The sequence below is a fragment of the Pantherophis guttatus genome, chromosome 17 (genome assembly GCF_059756535.1).
Source record: "Pantherophis guttatus breed Tessera chromosome 17, ASM5975653v1, whole genome shotgun sequence".
Taxonomy (NCBI): domain Eukaryota; kingdom Metazoa; phylum Chordata; class Lepidosauria; order Squamata; family Colubridae; genus Pantherophis; species Pantherophis guttatus.
This window is the reverse complement of record NC_142079.1, coordinates 3,012,133-3,033,851: the sequence shown is the minus strand read 5'-3', so window position 1 is coordinate 3,033,851 and position 21,719 is coordinate 3,012,133. Positions and strand designations below refer to the sequence as shown.

General features: G+C 49.9%; 1 protein-coding gene across 8 annotated transcripts in view; it reads right to left on the bottom strand.

Moving 5' to 3' along the window:
• Positions 1–19,319, bottom strand: part of EMID1 (EMI domain containing 1) — a 30,682-nt gene extending 11,363 nt beyond the window's left edge. For 4 of the 8 annotated variants that reach the window (XR_015730291.1, XM_087880455.1, XM_087880454.1 and 1 more), the window contains exons 1-9: positions 19,149–19,319; positions 9,495–9,608; positions 8,489–8,592; positions 7,470–7,556; positions 6,260–6,321; positions 5,067–5,211; positions 1,747–1,854; positions 1,355–1,492; positions 76–156 (exon numbers count right to left, since the gene is read on the bottom strand). Coding sequence is in view for 6 of the 8 variants with exons in the window: in XM_087880455.1 (XP_087736581.1) it covers positions 76–156; positions 1,355–1,492; positions 1,747–1,854; positions 5,067–5,211; positions 6,260–6,321; positions 7,470–7,556; positions 8,489–8,592; positions 9,495–9,608; positions 19,149–19,318 (1,009 nt within the window). In the remaining 2 variants the exon portion in view is untranslated. Of the gene's footprint in view, positions 1–75; positions 166–1,354; positions 1,493–1,746; positions 1,855–5,066; positions 5,212–6,259; positions 6,322–7,469; positions 7,557–8,488; positions 8,593–9,494; positions 9,609–19,148 lie in introns of all 8 variants that reach the window. The other 4 variants (XR_015730290.1, XM_087880453.1, XM_087880452.1 and 1 more) reach the window with 1 other exon arrangement.
• Between the last annotated feature and the right edge of the window lie 2,400 nt (positions 19,320–21,719).

Here is a 21,719-nt window from a genome sequence, read left to right as displayed (position 1 = left end):
TTATTGCACATCCAAAAGCAACTTAAACTTTTACACTTGGTGTTTCTGGACAGGTTGGGATGTGACAATTCTTACCTGTTGGGCCCGGAAGTCCCGGAGGTCCAGCTGGACCAGTTGCAGCCGTTTCAGGGAAGGAGTTGGAGAGAAGCAAATCTCCTAAAAGGCATAAGAGAAAAGAAAAACCAGGAAGAAAATCTCATTAAGAGCACCCAGGTGTATTCTCTCTCTCTCTCTATCACTCTTTATCTCCCCCCTCTCTCTTCCCCTTTCTCTCTCTCTCTCCCTCTCTCCCCTTTCTCTCCACATTTCTTTTTCTCCACATTCTCTCCCTTCTCTCTCCTTCTCTCTCTCTTCCTCCCTCCCTCCCTCCCCCTCTCTCTCCCCTCCTTCTCTCTCCCCCTCTTCCCTTTCTCTCCCTTCTTTCTCTCTCCTCTCTCTCTCCCCTCCTCCTTCTCTTTTCCTCCCTCCCTCCCTTCTTTCTCTCTCTCCCCTTTGTTTCACTCCCCATTCTCTCCCTTCTTTCTCTCTCCTTCTCCCTCCCTCCCTCTCTCCCTCCTTCTCTTCCTCCCTCCCTCCCCCCTCCCTTGTCTCTTTCCTTCTCTCCCCTCTCTCCCTTCTCTCTCCCTCCCTCTCTCCCTCCTCCTCTCTTCCTCCATCCCTCCCTCTCTCCCCTTTCTCTCTCCCCCCTTTCTCTCCCTTCTTTCTCTTTCCTTCTCTCTCCCCCCTCCCTCTCCCGGTCACCCTCCCTCCCCTCTTTCTCTCTCTCCCCTTTGTCTCTCTCCCCATTCTTTCCCTTCTTTCTCTCTCCTTCTCCCTCCCTCCCTCTCTCCCTCCTTCTCTTCCTCCCTCCCTCCCCTCCCCTTTCTCTTTCATTCTCTCCCCTCTCTCCCTTCTCTCTCCCTCCCTCTCTACCTCCTCCTCTCTCTTCCTCCATCCCTCCCTCTCTCCCCTCTTTCTCTCCCCCCTTTCTCTCCCTTCTTTCTCTTTCCTTCTCTCTCCCTCCCTCCCTCTCCCTCTCTCTCCCCTTTCTCTCTCCCCCATTCTCTCCCTTCTTTCTCTCTCTCCTTCTCTCTATCTCTCTCTCCCTCCTCTCTTCCTCCCTTCCTCCCCTTCTCTCTCCCCCTCCTTTTCTCTCCTTCTTTCCCTTCCTCCCCCCCTCCCTCTCCCTCTCTCTCCCCCCATACACAATTACAGGTAGTCCTCAACTTACAAGTGACTTATGACCGTTTATGACACTGATGACCGTTGCAGCAGCATCTCCATCCTCATGCGATTAATATTCTTATTTTCGACAACTAGGTCAGCTGTGAGATGCATGGACTGCAACTCCCAGCATTCCCCAGCCTGACTTTACCTTGATCTGGGATTGGTGAAATTTGGGGCCCGACTGGGGCCGGTGGTCCCGGAGGTCCCGGAGGTCCAGGGGGACCCTTCTCTCCAGGAAAGCCCCTGGCCCCATCTCGTCCTGGTGGGCCAGGGGGACCGGTGGGACCTGGAAGAAAAAAAGGTAGGCAATGGAGAAGGATGAGCCAAGCACGGCAACGAAGGAGCCCTGGTGGCGGAGTGGTTAGAATGCAGAATTGCAGGGCGACTCTGCCCACTGCCAGCAGTTCGATCCTCACTAGCTACTAGCTACTTGGGCCTGGGTCACAACAGGAGCTTCCAGCCACCGGCCCTACCGGCTCAGGCGAACCGGATGAATGCAGCTGGATTTCATCGCTGGAGTGCACCCCATAAGAAGCTTACCCTGTGGTCCAACAGGGCCCTTGACCCCAGGAATGCCCGAAGGGCCCCGGATCCCAGCGTCGCCCTTAGGCCCTACGGGGCCCGGTGGTCCTTGGGAAGCCAACCTTCCTGGAACACAGAAAAGAGAGAAGAGGAAACTCAGTAAAAGGTTGTTCAGAAGTGTCAATTTGGGGATTTCAATCAACAGGATTGTAACTGGAGGAACGAGGAGTCCCCCACCTTACAACAGTTCGTTTAGTGACCGCTCGAAGTTACGTGTGAGTGTTACGAAGTTGTGTGAGTGTTTTTCATATGTGCGATCACTGCAGCATCCCCATGGCAGTGGGGAAATCCAAATTTTTTTTTTACTACCGGTTCTGTGGGCGTGGTGTGGCTTGGTGAGTGTGGCAGGGGAAGGTTCCCGCAAAATCTCCATTCCCACCCCACTCCAGGGAAAGGATACTGCAAAATCTGCATTCCCACTCCACTCCAGGGAAAGGATACTGCAAAATCTGCATTCCCACCCCACTCCAGGTGAAGGATACTGCAAAATCCCCATTCCCTCCCCACTCCTGGGGGAAGGATACTGCAAAATCCCCATTCCCATTCCACTCCTGGGGGAAGGATACTGCAAAATCCCCATTCCCATTCCACTCCTGGGGAAAGGATACTGCAAAATCCCCATTCCCACCCTACTCCAGGGGAAGGATACTGCAAAATCCCCATTCCCACCCCACTCCTGGGGCCAGCCAGAGGTGGTATTTGCCAGTTCTCTGAACTACTCAAAATTTCCGCTACCGGTTCTCCCAAACCTGTCAGAACCTGCTGGATTTCACCCCTGCCCCATGGTCACGTGATCAAAATTAAACGAAGCTTGGCAACTGGCATGTACTTACGACGGTTTTTGTCGTACCCCCCCAAGGTCACTTGATGCCTTTTTGCGACCCTCGGACCAGCAAAAGCCCATGGGGAAGGCAGCTTCTCATCTCAACCTTGCTCCTAAATTTCACCGCTGCCGTGATTCACTTTAACGGCGGTGGCAAGGGAGGTCGTAAAATGGGGCGCCACTCCCTGAACGAACGTCTCGTTTAGCAACGTGAAATTCCGGGCTCAGCCTGTAGTTCTCCACTTAACGACCACGGGGAGCGTGGTTCTGGCTGAGCAAAGCCACTGTGGGTTCTACCCCGATTTTTGTGAGCCTTTTTTCCGCCACCGTCGTTAAACGAATCTCGGCTTCTCCCCTGTGTATTTTGCACAGTCGAAAGCAAATTATCGAACCCCTACCACGGAATTTATAGCTAATTGAAGGCAGGGGAGAGGCTGCGTTGCAAAGCAATTAGAAGGAGTTGGAAGGGGAAGGGGTTGTAAATTGAATTCAGGCAGCCCCCTCCCCAATCGGTCACATTCTTGCATTGTGTAGTTGTGGCAGGTTTTTTTTTTTTTCTTCTTCTTCGTTGGGTGAGAGACCAAGCTCCCTTCGCCAGAGGAAAACAGAGCAGCCCCCTCCCCCCTTAACGCCCCCCCCACCACCACCCACAGGAGCCCTTCCTCATCCCACCCACCCAACGACCAACCCCTTCCCGGCCCTCCCTTTGTGCAAAATGGAGGCCGGCGATCAATTTTTGTCAGTGCTTCCACACCAAACCAGAAGCATATGTTGTGTTGCAGTGAAGGAGTGGAGGGAGGGGGGGGAGAGGGGGTCGTGGGGATGGGGGGGGGAGCAGATAAATCTTTCCAGCTGCAGAAATTGAAACCAGTGCCCGCCGGAGCTGAGAGGCGAACAGTCCCCGAGGCCCCCCCAACCCCACCCGGTGCAGCCGTCTTCGGTCCCAGCCCCTCTTAACGCTTAACGCTCCCCAGTCCTCATACAACCCTAAATCTGGGGAGGGGGCCGGAGGTAGCTGGAGATGACACTCTGAAGTGGATTATTTGGCCCCCACCCCCCCGTCCCACTTTAATCCTAGGGGTGGGGGAGATGCCTGGATGTTGCTCCAGCTCTGTGCAAACTGGCAAACACGGGTTGGGGTCTCACACCATACACACGAGGTTCCCCCATGTCACCTCTTCGAAAGCAGACCCCACCCCACGTTTCTCCTTGGATTCCTTCGACTTTCACCAACTTTTTACTTACCTGCTGTTTATATGTGCACTGTGAGCTTCTGCATTTGTGTGTCCAATAAAGAATTCTCTCTTCTCTCCTCTTCTATTCTTCTGTTGAGTTCGATTCTATTCTAATATTCTGTTCTGTTGTGTTCTGTTGAGTTCGATTCTATTCTAATATTCTGTTCTGTTGTGTTCTGTTGAGTTCTATTTTCTTCTAATATTCTGTTCTGTTGTCTTCAGTTGAGTTCGATTCTCTTCTAATATTCTGTTCTGTTGTGTTCTGTTGAGTTCTATTTTCTTCTAATATTCTGTTCTGTTGTGTTCCATTGAGTTCTATTTTCTTCTAATATTCTGTTCTGTTGTGTTCTGTTGAGTTCGATTCTCTTCTAATATTCTGATCGGTTGTGTTCCGTTGAGTTCGATTCTCTTCTAATATTCTGATCTGTTGTCTTCCGTTGAGTTCGATTCTCTTCTAATATCCTGTTCTGTTGTCTTCCATTGAGTTTGATTCTCTTCTAATATTCTGATCTGTTGTGTTCCGTTGAGTTCGATTCTCTTCTAATATCCTGTTCTGTTGTCTTCCATTGCGTTTGATTCTCTTCTAATATTCTGATCTGTTGTCTTCTGTTGAGTTCGATTCTTTTCTAATATTCTGATCTGTTGTGTTCCGTTGAGTTCGATTCTCTTCTAATATTCTGATCTGTTGTGTTCCGTTGAGTTCGATTCTCTTCTAATATCCTGTTCTGTTGTCTTCCATTGCGTTTGATTCTCTTCTAATATTCTGATCTGTTGTCTTCTGTTGAGTTCGATTCTCTTCTAATATTCTGTTCTGTTGTCTTCTGTTGAGTTCAATTCTAAATTCTAAATTCTAAATTCTATTCTATTTCCTATTCTTCTGCAAAGGTTGTAAGTGTGAAAAACTGACAATAAGTCAGTGGGAAAAACGGTCCTAAATCGGTTTTTTTCAGTGCCATCGTAACTTCGGACGGTCACTAAATGAACGCTTGTAAACAGGAGGATTACCTTTACATGAATCTATCCATGGCGACGTTCGCGCCACGCATTACATCAGGTTGGGTGTAAATCTCAGCGATGCATTTGCACAAGAGATGCCCAGAAAAAAAAAAAAACAAATTACAGGGAGAGCTTTGGCCACGTTGCCACGGCTGCCAACTTGACTTTGGCGAACGTACCACACAGACTCCCATTGCAGGCAGCCTTCCTTCTCACTCACTCACCCGTCTCGCGTTCTTCTCCGGGTTTTCCTCGCGTGGCCTGAGAGGGCCACAGATTGAAAGGGTCGGGGGCAGCATCGCCCGTGGCGGTCAAGCATCGTCGAGATACAGCCGAAGGACCGGATTCACCTGCTGTGAACTTAGCTACCTGGAGGCCAGAAAAAGGAACGGATTCAATCATTCAATTGTCTCCCCCTCCATGTCCTCCCTCCCGCGGGAGAGGCTTCCGGCTTTAACAGAGGACTGCAAATACAGCTACTCCCAGGAGTGGGCTGCTGGGAGTTCGTAAGGGTTCGAGAGAACCTCTAGCTAAGATTCTGGGCAGTTCGGAGAATCCCCAAATCCCACTCCTGGCTGGTTCCGCCCAACCCTCCTTTCCCCTCCCCTTCCAGGAGTCCCCATGCCGCCTGTTTTAGATGCAGGTAAATGCAGGGCATGTGCGGTGGCTCAGGGAGGGTGAAAAATAGGCCTACAGGAAGTTCGGGAAGGCCGGAAACGGGCTTGTTTCCAGCCTCCAGAGGGCCTCTGGAGCCTGGGGAGGCCATTTTCGCCCTCCCGGAGGCATCGAGAAAAGCCTCCAGAGCCTGGAATAACTCTTGTCACTGCGTTTTTGTATTTGTCAGCTGGGCTCCCATTCTGAGATTTACGGTAGACTGATTTGACTCTTATCTCAGAAGCCACTGCGCATGTCCACATTCCTTCTTCCACATTTTTTTCATTTTCTTCTAACTTTTTTTGTTCGCCCGCCAAGAGGCAAGGCAGGACCGCTGCCAAGATGTAATTAATTAGCTAGTAAGACTGTTTTCACTTTCTTTATAATAAAATATGTTTATTAGAATATATCTCGGGTTTATTTTCTTAAAGTATACTCCAAGGAAAAAGCCACGATCCGTTCTCTAATCCAGGTGCCATTACCCAAAAGCGGAATGGGATTAATTGCCACCCTGACAGGGAGGGCAAAAAGGCCCCCCCTCCCCGTGGTGCAGGAGGCCGACTAGGCCACGCCCACCATGGCCACGCCCACCCAGGAACCAGGCAGCGAACCCCTCTGCTAAAATTTTTGAAGCCCACTCCTGGCTCCTCTCCAAGGCAGCTCAGCAATACAGTTCTAAATTAAAATAACTGAATTTTAATAATTCAATAATTCAATAATTATTAATTTAATAATTATTAATAATTATTAATAAAAGACTAACCTTGGCTTCCAGGAGATTGACTTTCGCCAAAAGCTCAGAGAATTTGCTGCAGTTGAAACAACCTTCGGAGGCAAAACGGAGAACGGGTCAGGAAAAAAAGGAGTTTTAACATTTTCCTGGACAGGACAGACGAATCATGCATCATGCTCCAATGTGTCAGAGGTTGCCACAAAGAAGAAGGAATCAAGTTATTCTCCAAAGCGCCTGAGCACCGAATGGAAAGTAATTGAGAAGAGAACCAACTTAGAACTAAGAAGAAATTTCCTGAGGACGATTAGCCAGTGGAACAGCTTGCCACCAGAAGTTGTGGCTGCTTCATCACTGGAGGTTTTTAAGAAGAGATTGGACAGCCATTTGACTGAAATGGTATAGGTTTCCTGTCTGAGCAAAGGGGGTTGGACTAGAAGACCTCTAAGGTCCCTTCTAACTCTGCTATTCTATTCCATTCTATTCTGTCCAGTTGGTGAAATCCAAATTTTTTTACTACTGGTTTTGTGGGTGTGGCTTGGTGGGCGTGGCAGGGGAAGAATACTGCAAAATCTCCATTCTCACCGCACTCCAGGGGAAAGATATTGCAAAATCTCCATTCCCAGCCCACTCTGGGGCCAGCCAGAGGTAGTATTTAATAATAATAATAATAATAATAATAATAATAATAATAATAATAATAATAATAATAATAATAATAATAATAATAAATTATTATTATTATTATTATTTTATTTATATACCGCCCATTCTCCCGAAGGACTCAGGGCAGTGTACAGCCAAAATTAAAATACAAATATACAAATATACAATATCTAGTTAAAATTAATTAAAATCATTAAATAGTTTTGGCCGAATTTTAAAACCCAAAATTAAAACCCAATTTAAAATCAGTTTTAAAATTTGTCTTATGCTAATCAGGTGGTGCTGAAACTGAAACTGAAACTGAAACAGTCTGTCTGCAGTTTGCTGCAAGGAGGCAAATTGCTGGGAGGCAGAGGCAGATATTTTTTTTCTTGTTTTCCTTTCCCAAAAATGGTAGGTGCGTCTTATACGCTGAAAAATACGGTATATTTCCTATTTCTAAACAGCCCATCTTCCTTTCGTCTCCTTTCGAACTTGTGTTTTCCCAGGGAGCAAAATTAAAACATTATTTTTTGGGGGGGAAATTCTTTACAAGGCTCCTGTGAGTTGGAAATTGGAAAGATAAAATGTCCCTCACCGGAATAGATTGCAGGTCGGATGGGCAATCTACTCACAGCAGGGATCCCCTGTGTGACACCTGGAGTATCTTGGTAGCTGACGGGGTCTGGAAAAAAAAACAAAAGAAGAAGAAAAAAAGTGTGAAGAAGGACATAAGTCACATTTTTCTCTCAACTTGCAACCATGTGTTTAACGCCTGTTACAAGGGCACTCGGGGCTTAAAGGTGGATTATTGAATAAGCCATGATTGTGTGATTAGGTTTATGGCTCATGGTGATTTCGTTGACTCTTCGAAGATTTTATTTTATACTGTTGTAAAAGTCCATATAAATGTTCTGCCCCAGCTCTGATTCCCGAGGATATTGACACATACCAACGATCCTTATCAAATTTATTAAGTAGCAAGAATAAACAAGACCGGCAAAGGTTGGCAATCAGCCCAGAAAACAAGATACGATAAACCAAGATACTCTGATAATAAATACGAGTTGTTTCCAGCAAGAAAGCACCAGCTGCGTACGACTTAAATAGGCTAAGGGAGTGGCCAATTATCCTCAAGCCCTACTCTCAAGGAGTCCTCCTCCTCTTGAGTAGCCACTCCTGCCTTTTGGCAGCCCTGCGTGCTCGAGCACTGAGGAGAGGCTCCTCCACTTCGCTCTCTCCACTTGAAGGAACCTCTGGAGGTTCTGAAGGCCCTGGCTGAGTCTCTGCCTCTGGCATCACATTCTCTTCAGCCTCCTCGCTGTCCGACGCAAGCGGCCGCTGCTGGCGCAACAACACGCCAGCCTCCTCATCATCGGGATCAGCCACGATCCGTGCAGGCTGCTGGCGGGCCACAACATTAAATTAAAAGGGACGCGGTGGCTCGGTGGCTTGTCGATCGAAAGGTCGGCAGTTCGGCGGTTCGAATCCCTAGTGCCGCGTAACGGGGTGAGCTCCCATTCCTTGTCCCAGCTTCTGCCAACCTAGCAGTTCGAAAGCACGTAAACAATGCAAGTAGAAAAAGAGGGACTCCAGAGGTCGCATGCGTGTCGGTACCTGCTTCGCAGTTGGCTCCCGAATGCCCAGGGCAACATTTCCACTCCAGAGCGGTGACTGTCTTGTATGCCTGCTTGTACGTCGGTCGAATCACCGTCCTGTAGCTGGAGGACAAAACAAGAGCAAGGAACTTCAAGGGACAGGAATGACCCCGGAAAATTGTGCCTGGAGGGAGAATCCGAAAGGGAGAGCAGGAACCCAAGCATTTAGGCAGGGGGCTATTCAAATGTGGCAACTTTAAGACTCGTGGACTTTAACTCCTAGAATTCCCCAGCCACGTGGCTTTTTTTTTTTTGGTTTTGGGTTGGAATGGGTGAGAAGATACTATTGTTGTCTGCCAGCGGCCTGCGGAGCTAGCAACAGAGTCGGACAGTGAGGAGGCTGGGGAGGAACATGGGCCAGTCCTGGAGTCTGGGGAGGGCTCGGACGAGGACTCTGCATCGGAGGCAGAGATGGGGCCAGGACCATCTGGGAGTGATGCGCAGACTCCAGAGCCTCCAGAGTCGGACAGCAGAGAGGCAGAGGAACGGGGGGAGTCTGTTCCTACTGCGCGCATGTGCAGAGCTGCCAAAAGGCAAGAACAGTTAAAACAAAAGGGACGACTCGGGAGTAAGGCCTGGAGATGATTGGCCCCTCCCATAAGGCTTAAAAGAGGAGCAAAGGCATGTGAGCCTTTGCAGGAAGCAACTTTGTTTGTGCTGGTTGGTTTAAAGTCTGAAGCTCCGTTTTGGCCTTGCAAAGCTAATTGCCAATTAGGTCTTTGGCAGCGTGCCAAGGGAGATAAAGGCGGGTGCTTATCAGCCTTATCCCGAAGGACTGTGGCAGAACTTCTGTCGGACTCTTTACCAACTCTTTGTGACTCATCCCGGGCTGGGAACGAACGGAATTCACAGCCGTTGAAATAAAAAGAGGGATTTTGGGACTAATCGTGTGCTTTTTACTAGGTCAGGACAGATACGGTGGGTTTGGGAGGCGTGAAATGTCCCTCTTTCGTCCGACTCCTCACCTGCCCGCCGAACAGCCCATAGGCCAGCGACAATTTTGGAAAACTCTCTGGAGATAGGTGCCATTTTGGATGTGACAGGAAACCGTCTTGGTGACCATGTAAGAACACCAGTTTCTGAAAGAGACCACAAACACAGGATGTCAACAAGGGGCAGCCGCTCCCAAGCGTTGATTTAATGTCGCTCATGGCAGCATCAACCCAACCCTTTGAAGTTCACCATAACCCCGGCGAGTTGTTGGCCACGTGGTGCCTCAGGCACAGAGCCCACGTTTCCATCCCTGGGACGAAGTCCGCGCAGACTTCCAAAGTAAACCATCATTTTGATTTAAAGGAAGGCGTTGCAATCGTCCAAAAACTAGAGTGCCAGCCTGGAATCATGGTCAAATTGGGAGCCAACTCTGAAAGGGATGCGGTGACTCAGTGGCTAAGATGCTAAGCTTGTCGATCGAAAGGTCGGCGGTTCGAATCCCTAGCGCCGCATAACGGGGTGAGCTCCCGTGACTTGTCCCAGCTTCTGCCAACCTAGCAGTTCGAAAGCAGGTAAAAAATGCAAGTGGGAAAATAGGAACCACCTTTGGTGGGAAGGGAACAGCGTTCTGTGCGCCTTTGGCGTTGAGTCATGCCGGCCACATGACCACGGAGACGTCTTTGGACAGCGCTGGCTCTTCGGCTTTGAAACGGAGATGAGCACCGCCCCCTAGAGTCGGGAACGACTAGCACACATGTGCGAGGGGAACCTTTACCTTTATCTTACGGTAGTTTAATATTACTTTTTATTTTATTTATTTATTTATTTCATTGGATTTATATACCGCCCTACTCCCGAAGGACTCAAGGTGGTGAACAGCCACAGAATAAAAACACATAAATACAAAAATTTAAAATAGAATAAAAACGAATTAAATCATTTGGCTGGGAGAAATTTAAAATACCCAATAATTTAAAAACAAATTAAAATTTACATTTAAAAGGGGAAAAGATTTAGGCCAGGCCAGTTTGATGAAATAAGAAAGTCTTGAGTTTTTAAAATATTCCCTGCTCTTACTTCCCGCCCAGCAACTTTTAATAACAGCAGTAAGATACAGGTAAACGGGGGGCTCTTTAGCTCATTTGGGGGGGGGGTGTCAGTCACAGCTAAGCCAAGCAGAAGATAGTCAGGAAAAGCTGGTTTAGATGCCCTCTGGAGCTCTTTTCAGCCCCCAAACCCCGTAAAGCATGAATCACTAATTCATTCATCCATAATCATGAATTAACCCGTCCAACCCCCTTTGCCGAAAAGTCGGCAAGTTCGGCGGTTCGAATCCCTAGCACAGATCTCCTGCGTGAGCAAAGGGGTTCGACTAGACGACCTTCCAAGGTCCCTTCTCCAACTCCGTTACTGTAAACACTTTGGCTCATATTTCATGGAAATTTTGCAATTTCCCAAACCCGACTTTCCAGATTTCCTCTACCCGGTCCAATTCGGAGCTCTGGCTTTTGTGGATTTCTTTTGCTTTCCAAGAAAGACAATCCAAAGGCAGGGATCTTTGGGATCTCCCCGGGAGAGCCAGACCATCCAGACCTCCTGGGATCGAATGGCTGTTGCTTAACCCAAACAAAGAGTCTTTTTTTTTTTCCTCCTTCCCCATGCAGTCCCAGCCGCTTGCCCCAGCCGAGGAAGGCTACTGGTGAGCCGCTAAAGGCCTTCATTGTTGGCATAGAAGCGCATGGGCTCTCGGCCACTTGGGCAACAAAGAGGAGCTGGGTGATGGGTGCCCGTCACGCAGGGAGGGGGGGAGAATGGGAATTTGGAAAAGGGTGCAAAAGAGCCCAGCTGCAAACCACTCTGAAAAGGCAGGAGGAAAAGGGAATTTCCCTCCGCCCCTTCGCCAGCGGATGCCAAGTTCTCATCTGGAGAGGCTGTAATTTTCCACGCCGGAGTCCTCAATCGCAGAACTCTCGGGAGGCTGGAGGAAGGAAACCCCCCCCACCCCACCCCGCCATTCCACATTGGGGGTGTGTGTGTGTTCATGACCCTGCACTCCTCCTTCCTCTCTCCGTCTCTCCAGCCCTTCAAAAGTGCACACGTTCGATTGTGCATCTTTCGGGGCTGTTGAAAGATGTTTAATTAATGCAGAAGTTGCCAGAGTTCCTTTGATTAGACCGCTCTTTTAATAATCTGAAAATTTTTAAATTGCAAATTAAAAATTCAGTTTTAAGTTACTGTGGCAGAATTTCACAAGGATTAAAGAAGATGAGTATTTTGGTTACCTTGATCGTGATTTCTTGAATTGCTCTAATTCTGTATGTGTTTGTACAGTTCTCCACAATTGATCTACTAGAACTCAATAAAGGAAGTGAGATTTTAAATAAATAAAAAAAAAAAAGTGCACACGTCCCTTCGACGTACAACATTTGTCCAGTGACGGTTTTCGATTTTAGAGTTCACATTTTTTTTTGCACTTTCTGTCTCTTGGGCTTTGATCGAAAGGCGAGGCGAAGGTGCCGTACGATAAATAAAATGTTTAGCCTCTTTCTTCTTCTCCTTCCTCCTCCTCCTCCTCTTTCCCTTTTCTTCTCCTCCTCTCCGCAAACCCCATTCCCTTCTAGCACTGATGATGTTACTGTGAAGTTTCCGAAGGATGCCCTAATTAAGTTGCTCATGGCAACTTGAAAGCTTTGCAAGTTGACAGTTACCTAGTTTGGATCACGAAACGTCCAACATCCACAAGAAAATAAGCAAGCTCAGAGAGCACCAAGGACCCCCCAGTCCTCTCCTCCTCCTCCTCCTCCTCTTCCACAAACCCCACTCCCTTCTAGCACTGATGATGTTAGTTTGGGTAATGAAACATCTACAAGAAAACTACCAAACTCAGAATGCACCAAGCAACCAGCAATCCTCTTTCTCCTTCCTTCCTTCCTTCCTTCCTTCCCTCCTCCTCTTCCACAAACCCCACTCCCTTCCAGTACTGATGATGTTAGTTTGGGTAATGAAACATCTACAAGAAAACTACCAAGCTCAGAGAGGACCCCACAATCCTCCTCCTCCTCTTCTTCTCCCTCTTCCTCCTCCCCCAACTTCCTTCTAGCACTGATGATGTTAGTTTGGGTAATGAAACATCTACAAGAAAACTACCAAGCTCAGAGAGCACCAAGCAACCAGCAATCCTCTTTCTCCTCCTTCTCCTTCCTTCCTTCCTTCCTTCCTTCCTTCCTTCCTTCCTTCCTTCCTTCCTTCCTTCCTCCTCTTCCACAAACCCCACTCCCTTCTAGCACTGATGATGTTAGTTTGGGTAATGAAACATCTACAAGAAAACTACCAAGCTCAGAGAGACCCAAGGACCCCCTCACACCATCCCTGAGCTACAAATATCCTCCTTTATTTAGCCTTCGTATTTATCAAAGAAACTCACAGTCAGTCAGGGGAAGAGCACATCCTGCTAATCATTCCCTTATTTGGAGTTAATTTTCCTTTTTTTTTTTTTTTGGACCCATTGATTCAGACCTGGGGAGGGAGGGAGGGAAGGGGGAAGCATTCAGCGAGGAGGTCAAAAAGGGACCGCCGTGTAAATTCCAACTTCCTACAGGGCTGACAGAAGTCCTTCAATAAACATTGGGAGGAAGACTGCACTCATTCAATCGCCTGGCACCAAAACGGACGCTGAGAAGTTGCCAGAAGAATTTCGTCCCGTCGCTTGCCAGAGAACTAACTTTGCACTTCCAAGGAAGGAAGATGGGTTGGTGGGAGGCAAAGAATGAGGAGGGGGAAATCCCTGGCGGAGAGCCCCAAGCAGCTCTTAAAACCCCCCATGTTTTCCCCTCCAGCTGCAACGCTGAATTGTAGTGGTTGAATGGACCCAAAGATGCTTTCGGGAAAACCTGGATGGCTGAGAATCTCTACAGACTTTTAGCTATATAATTTGGGATGGACCCCCTTGGAACAGGGTGAGAGTAGGAATGGATTTCCAGAGGGGAAAAAATGGCAGACTACAGGAACCATTTGCACCATTCAGGTGACAATGAGGAGACAGATAAAACCTCTCCAAGTGGCCTCAACGATCCTTGAAAAAGGATGCAAATGACCAACTGTCTGCAAGGAATATATATCCTTCCGTTCGCCACTATCCAGTCAGAGCGGAAGAAGCTTCTTGGATGAGAAGTGAAACATCTCAAAAGAAAAAAAAACAACAACCAAAAACCAAAAGACTGGGTAGATGGATGGATGGGCTAGGTGGAAAGAGAGAGAATGAGAGAGAGACAGAGAGAGAGAGAGAGAGAGAGAGAGGGATAGGAGGGAGGGAGGGAGAGATAGAGGAGAGAGACAGAGAGAAAAGAGGGAGGGAGGGAGGAAGAGAGTGAGGGGAAAGAGAGAGGAAGAGAGGAGACAGAGAGGGAGGGAGGAAGAGAGGAGGGAGATAGAGGAGAGAGACAGAAAGAGGGAGGGAGGAAGAGAGGAGAGAGGGATGGGGTAGGAGGGAGGAAGAGAGAGGGGAAGGATGGAAGAAGAGAGGAGACAGAGGGAGGGAGGAAGAGATGAGGGGAAGGAGGGAGGAAGAGAGGAGACAGAGAGGGAGGGTTGAAGAGGGGAGGGAGGGAGGGATAGGAGGGAGAGAGATAGAGGAGAGAGACAGAGAGAAAGAGGGAGGGAGGAAGAGAGGAAGAGAGGAGAGAGAGGGATGGGGAAGGAGGGAGGAAGAGAGAGGGGAAGGATGGAAGAAGAGAAGAGACAGAGGGAGGGAGGAAGAGAGGGAGGGGAAGGAGGGAGGAAGAGAGGAGACAGAGAGGGAAGGAGGGAGAGACGAGGGAGAGAGAGAAGGATAGGAGGGAGAGAGAGATAGAGGAGAGAGACAGAGAGAAAGAGGGAGGAAGAGAGGAGAGAGAGGGGAAGGAGGGAGGAAGAGAGGAGACAGAGAGGGAGGGAGGAAGAGAGGAGGGAGGAAGAGAGAGGGATAGGAGGGAGGGAGAGATAGAGGAAAGAGGGAGGGAGGAAGAGAGAGGGATAGGAGGGAGGGAGAGATAGAGGAGAGAGACAGAGAGAAAAAGGGAGGGAGGAAGAGAGGAGAGAGAGGGATGGGGAAGGAGGGAGGAAGAGAGGAGACAGAAAGGGAGGGAGGAAGAGAGAGAAACTAACTGCTGAGTTTTTTTCAATGCTGACAACACAGCCGGAGAACTTCCTGAGCTGCAATTAACATGCACAATGTAAACAAACACATTAAGGAAAAAAAGAGTGAGAAGATAAACAGGAAAATTAGCAGACAGAAGGACCAGAGGCTGCCATGCAGAACATGCATTTCAAATGAGCCCGGAGCTCACCATTGGGGGGGTGGGGATGGGGAGAAATCAAGGCCACCCCAGGCGCATCGCCCCAGGCGCCTCTTCCCAGCGAGAAGATTTCAATTATACCACAGTTGAATCAGATCGACTATAAACGAAAACGAAGAGCAACGGAACAGCCATGAAATCTTCGACAAGTGGGATCACAGCGGCGCAAACTCTGAATGGGGGGGACATCGGTCGGGGACCCCTGAATTCCCTCCTGCATTCCCACAACCACCTACATCCGAGTTAATAAAATTTGCCATTCACTTAGCACAAATACATCCCGTTAACAGCTTAATATCACCCGGGGAAATGTTCTTCCTTCCCAAGCTTTTGGGAATCTCTTTAGCAAGTTTTTGGCAAGCCAACATTTGGAGAAAATTTTGGCTTGCAATGTCCTTTGCCAGCTTTACAGCCCCCCCTTTGCCAGTCCTGGGGGAACAGATTGCCTGCTAGCCCCCCTCTCCATGCCCCCATATCACAAAAGGCTCTTTATGTGCCGCCTTTCCCTGCAATTCAGCCTTTTCTGAAGGGCCGTGGATGGTGGGTGGCCTGTCGGTCAGTCGGTCAGCTGGCTGGCCGGACGATCCTTGCCTGGCCAGAGGATTTTTGGCTGGGAACAGGGAGGTTAAAAGGTCTCCGCTTTGGAAGTAGCCACAAATGCTGGGCTCAGCATCTGGGATGATGGAGGCTTGCCCGCAGCTGGATGGACGGGGGCCAGAGGCTCGGAGGAGTGGAAGGCACAATTCTCTACTCTCTCATCTGCTCCTCCCCCCCAGCCCTCTGGCTGCAGGACCACCTTAGAAGTCCCCTCCCCCAACTCACCCACCCACCCACCCAACAAGGCATTTGGAAGCAGGCGATTCGGGTGCCACCCTCGGAGCTGAAGACGCAAGATTGCCCACAGAAGTTGGGGGCGTTTGGGGACTCAGCTTTGCCCCACTTGGTCCAGGCTGTCGATGGTCCAACCTCAGAGGAAGCTTGGAGGTCCATCCTGGCGTCTCCATGACCCCAGCCTTGGGTCTATAATTAAAGGCACTTTTCCTTCCTTCATTCATCCACAGGAAATGCATCAACTTCCTTTTCCTCCCTGTTATTATCCAGATTCTGGTTATTCCCCCCCCCCGTTTTCACATGGAGCCTTGAGCGGGAAGGATCCTGACCCTAGATACGGAGGCCATGCCTGGCTTACTGTCGCAACTGATGTTGTCAGCAATGCCCTTGGATGGTTTTAACTCTGTTGGGAGCAGGAAAGGGAAAGAAAAAAATCCAGAGTTCCATCAGCAAAACTGTTTTACAGTTCTACAGAGGAATTATTGAGTCTGTCACCTGCACCTCCATAACTGTCTGGTTTGGTTCTGCAACCCAACAAGACGGACAGAGACTTCAGAGGATCATTAGAACTGCAGAAAAAACCATGGCTACCAACCTGCCTTCCATGGAGGACCTGTATACTGCACGAGTCAAAAAGAGGGCTGGGAAAATATCTACAGACCCCTCGCATCCTGGACATAAACTGTTTCAACTCCTACCCTCAAAACGAGGCTATAGAGCTCTGCACACCAGAACAACTAGACACAAGGACAGTTTTTCCCCCGAACGCCATCACTCTGCTGAACAACTAATTCCCTCAACACTGTCAAACTATTCACTAAGTCTGCACTACTACTAATCTTCTCATCGTTCCCACCACCCATCTCCTCCCACTTATGACTGCATGACTGTAACTTTGCTGCTTACATCCTTACGATTTATATTGTTTCCTAGTATGATTCGATTGCTTATTTGTACCCTATGACTATCATTAAGTGTTGTACCTGATGATTCTTGACAAATGTATCTTGTCTTTTTATGTACACTGAGAGCAGTTGCCCCAAAGACAAATTCCTTGTGTGTCCAATCACACTTGGCCAATAAAGAAGTCAAGTCAAAAGTCAAGTCAAGTTAAAAGTCAAGTCAAAAGTCAAGTCAAGTCAAAAGTCAAGTCAAGTCAAGTCAAGTCAAGTCAAGTCAAGAGTCAAGTCAAGTCAAGTCAAAAGTCAAGTCAAAAGTCAAGCCAAAAGTCTATTCTATTCTATTCTATTCTATTCTATTCTATTCTATTCTATTCTATTCTATTCTATTCTATTCTATTCTATTCTATTCTATTCTATTCTATTCTATTCTATTCTATTCAGCTTCTCTGAGCCTTGATGAAGCCGAAAAACAGGAACATGGCATGGAAAAGTCAAGGGGGCTACCATGGAGGCCCCAAACCGGGCCTGTAGAGGCCATGTTGGGCCGGGCTTCTAACATCCACCCAAATGTGCTAGTTTGGCATCCTGTTATTTTGGGACAGGAAGTCCAGGAGAAGGATCCGGTTGGGCTTCAGATGGGGTCCTTGTAGGTCAAGAGATTTCTCTCCAGATCAGGGGTCTCCAACCTTGGCAACTTTACGACTTGTGGACTTCAACTCCCAGAATTCCTCAGCCAGCATGCTTGTGGACTTCAACTCCCAGAATTCCTCAGCCAGCATGCTGGCTGAGGAATTCTGGGAGTTGAAGTCCACAAGCCGTAAAGTTGCCAAGGTTGGAGACCCCTGCTCCAGATTGAATTTTCACCCCTGCTTGGAAAACGGTGCCCCCCCCAAGACCCCAAATGTGAGGTCACTCTCAATTACTCCAAGCTGGGAAGACCTTCCCTTTCGGGCACCACCCAAGAGTTGGTGTTGGGGGGGGGGCCATGCGGAAGGGGTCCCCAGCACCCCCTTTGCCACAGCACAGCCTGAGTATCAGCTCAACACAAGCTCAGCTTGTTCGGGATCCAGCCCAGCTGTGGCTGTTTTGTTGCTCGCTCAGCAGCATCAAAGAAATCAGAACATTTTCTCCCCACTTTTTTCTAGTCCTGCCTGGAGTGCTGCCTGGAGTGCTGTGGCAAGGGAAAGGATACTGCAAAATCTCCATTCCCACCCTGCTCCAGGGGGAAGGATGCTGCAAAATCCCCATTCCCTCTCCACTCCTGGGGGAAGGATGCTGCAAAATCCCCATTCCCACCCAACTCTGGGGCCAGCCAGAGGTGGCATTTTGCCAAACTGCTCAAAATTTCCGCTACGGGTTCTCCAGAACCTGTGAGAACCTGCTGGATTTCACCCCTGGCCCCAACCCAGAATGGGACACTTTTTTTTTTTTTTTGTCCCATCAAAGGAGTCTTCTGATCGGGTTGCCAACTATAAGGGGGAGGGGGTGCCCATCTCCGTTTCAAGGCCAGCGCTGTCCGAAGACATTTCCGCGGTCACGTGGCCAGCAGGGTATCACGAAGCGCCGTTGCCTTCCCACAGAAGTGGTACCTATTTATCTACTCGCATTTGCATGCTTTCGAACTGCTTAGGGGGTGGAGGGCGGGCAGGAGCTGGAGCAAACTCACCCATTACCCAGGAGCCATTACAAAGCATCCTGAGCCTACGGAACTCCCTGCAACTAGATGTTGCTTTAAAAAAAAAAAATAGGGCGCAGATTCCTCCAGATCTATACTACAGCTGGATTCAGGCAGCGTGACACGCCATAATTCTTTCTTTTTTCTTTTTTAATTTGATTTTGTGTTTTGTGTTTTGTCTTGTGTTTTTAAATTGGCTGTACACCGCCCCGAGTCCTTCGGGAGAAGGGCGGTATAGAAATAAAATTATTATTATTATTATTATTATTATTATTATTATTATTATTATTATTATTATTATTATTAATATGCCGCCCTTCTCCGGAGACTCAGGGCGGCTTACAATGCTTTAAGCAATAGCCTTCATCCTTTTGTATATTTTATACAAAGTCATCTTATTGCCCCCACAAACTGGGTCCTCAATTTACCTACCTTTGAAAGGATGGAAGGCTGAGTCAACCTTGAGCCTTGGCGAGATTCGAACCTGCAGTAATTGCAGGCAGCTGTGTTAATAACAGGGTGCTTAGACCACTGTACTATCAAGGCTCTTTCTTGATTTGTTTTGGTTGTAATGCACTGTCCAACCCACACAAAGGCTGGTGGCTTGTTCCATAAACTGAGATGCAAGATTCTGGGCAATTCTAGCTTCAACCTAGCCCTGCATTCACACCCAACAACACTCATCCAGAGTTAATTGAATCCCCATTCATAACTCCGGCCCGCAGGCTGCATTCCCGCAACACGTTGGCCTGGCACGTGTCGGGGCTCGCTCGGGGTTCGACGGGTCGTGAGAACGGGCTTTGGGCAAGGCAGCCTCGCTCCGACGACCCCAGCTGCAAAGAAACCACGGCCTGTCCCTTACTCAAAGTGGAGCCTCCCCCTTCAGGAGCACCCTACCTGCCAGGTCGGGGCGGAGGAAGGAGGGGGAAAAAGCTCGTCTCTTACCTGCGGGAGGCGAATTGCAGCCCAGCGCGGGTCCAGGTGCCGCTGCCCGGCCGCGGGAGGAAGAGGAGGAGGAGGAGGAGGAGGAGGAGGCAGCAGAGCCTCGGCCAAAGAGGGGCGCGCAGAGCCGGGCAGGGAGAGCGCTGCCCGGGGCTTCTGCCCACTGCTTCCATGTCTGCCCACCGTCGCTTTTGCCCGCAGGCTTCGCGGCTGGTTGCAAGAGGGAGGAGGAGGAGGAGGAGGTCAGAGGAGGAGGAGGAGGAGGAGGAGGAGGAAGGCGGAGGGTAGAGGAGGAAGAGAGAGGAGGAAGGCAGAGAAAGGCAGAGGAAGGGAGAGGAGGAGGAAGAGGAGGAAGAGAAGGAGGAAGAGAGAGAAGGAGGAAGAGGAAGAGAGAGAAGGAGGAAGAGAGGGAAGGGGGAAGAAGACGGAGGAAGACAGAGGAGGAGGAGGAAGAGGAGGAAGGCAGATGAAGAGGAGGAGGAGGAAGGCGGAGGGTAGAGGAGGAAGGTAGAGAGAGGAGGAAGAGAGAGGAGGAAGGCAGAGAAAGGAAGAGGAGGAGGAGGAAGAGGGTAGAGGAGAAAGAGAAGGAGGAAGAGAGGGAAGGGGGAAGAAGACGGAGGAAGACAGAGGAGGAGGAGGAAGAGGAGGAAGGCAGATGAAGAGGAGGAGGAGGAAGGCGGAGGGTAGAGGAGGAAGGTAGAGAGAGGAGGAAGAGAGAGGAGGAAGGCAGAGAAAGGAAGAGGAGGAGGAGGAAGAGGGTAGAGGAGGAAGAGAAGGAGGAAGAGAGAGAAGGGGGAAGAAGACGGAGGAAGACAGAGGAGGAGGAGGAAGAGGAGGAAGGCAGATGAAGAGGAGGAGGAGGAAGGCGGAGGGTAGAGGAGGAAGGTAGAGAGAGGAGGAAGAGAGAGGAGGAAGGCAGAGAAAGGAAGAGGAGGAGGAGGAAGAGGGTAGAGGAGGAAGAGAAGGAGGAAGAGAGAGAAGGGGGAAGAAGACGGAGGAAGACAGAGGAGGAGGAGGAAGAGGAGGAAGGCAGATGAAGAGAAGGAGGAGGAAGGCGGAGGGTAGAGAGAGGAGGAAGGCAGAGGAAGAGGAGGAGGAGGAAGGTAGAAAAAGGCAGAGGAAAGAGGAGGAAGGCAGATGAAGAGAAGGAGGAAGGCAGAGGAGGAAGGCAGAAAAGGCAGAAAAGGCAAAAGAAAGAGGACGACGACGACGAGGAGGAAGGCAGATGGAGAGGAGGAGGAGGAGGGAGGGAGGGAAGGAAGGAGGGCAGAGGAGGAAGAAAAGGGGATCCACTCCCCGCGCCCCGAAGTTGGTCGGGCTCAATCCGGGCTTCCCCCCGCAGGAGGGGCGCGTGCTGACGAGCGCGGAACCCCCACTTGAGAGCAACACGAAAGGGGAGGGGCGGCCGCCAGCCCCACCCACCTACTCCCCCCCCCCCGGCCGCCCGCCCGCCCGCAGCTGGGCTGGGTTCGGCTCAGGTCGCTGGCCCTGCCCGACTCCCGCTTGCAAGGGCGGCTCCCCGCGCAACCGGGGACGGGGCTTTCCGAGGTGGAGGTGGAGGGTGGGGGGTCTTTGCCTTGGCTGCGCCCTCCTCCCCCCTCCCCCTGCTGACTGTTGGGGTTCAGTCCAGTGGTGGGTTTCAAATTTGACTACCGGTTCTGTGGGTGTGGCTTGGTGGGCGTGGCAGGTTACTGCAAAATCTCCATTCCCACCCCACTCCAGGGGAAGGATACTGCAAAATCCCCATTCCCTCCCCACTTCAGGGGAAGGATACTGTAAAATCTCCTTTCCCTCCCCGCTCCAGGGAAAGGATACTGTAAAATCCCCATTCCCTCCCCGCTCCAGGGGAAGGATACTGCAAAATCTCCATTCCCTCCCCGCTGCAGGGGAAGGATACTGTAAAATCTCCATTCCCTCTCCGCTCCAGGGAAAGGATACTGTAAAATCCCCATTCCCTCCCCGCTCCAGGGGAAGGATACTGCAAAATCTCCATTCCCTCCCCGCTGCAGGGGAAGGATACTGTAAAATCTCCATTCCCACCCCACTCCAGGGGAAGGATACTGCAAAATCCCCATTCCCTCCCCACTTCAGGGGAAGGATACTGTAAAATCTCCATTCCCTCTCCGCTCCAGGGAAAGGATACTGTAAAATATCCATTCCCTCCCCACTCCAGGGGAAGGATACTGCAAAATCTCCATTCCCACCCTGCTCCAAGGGAAGGATACTGTAAAATATCCATTCCCTCCCCACTCCAGGGGAAGGATACTGCAAAATCCCCATTCCCTCCCCATTCCAGGGGAAGGATACTGTAAAATCTCCATTCCCTCCCCGCTCCAGGCGAAGGATACTGTGCTGGCTGGGGAATTCTGGGAGTTGAAGTCCACAAGTCTTAAAGCTGCCAAGTTTGAAGACCTCTGAGTTATGGCTTTGGGGCCAGCCTTTTGGGGAGGGGGTCCCATTCGGAGAGACCCCCTGCCTCACAGGAGGCATCAGGCCCAGGCAGAGAAAGTCTCCTGGATTGCCATCTGTCAGAAATGGTGTAGGGTCTCCTGCTTGGCCATGGTGGGGAGGTTG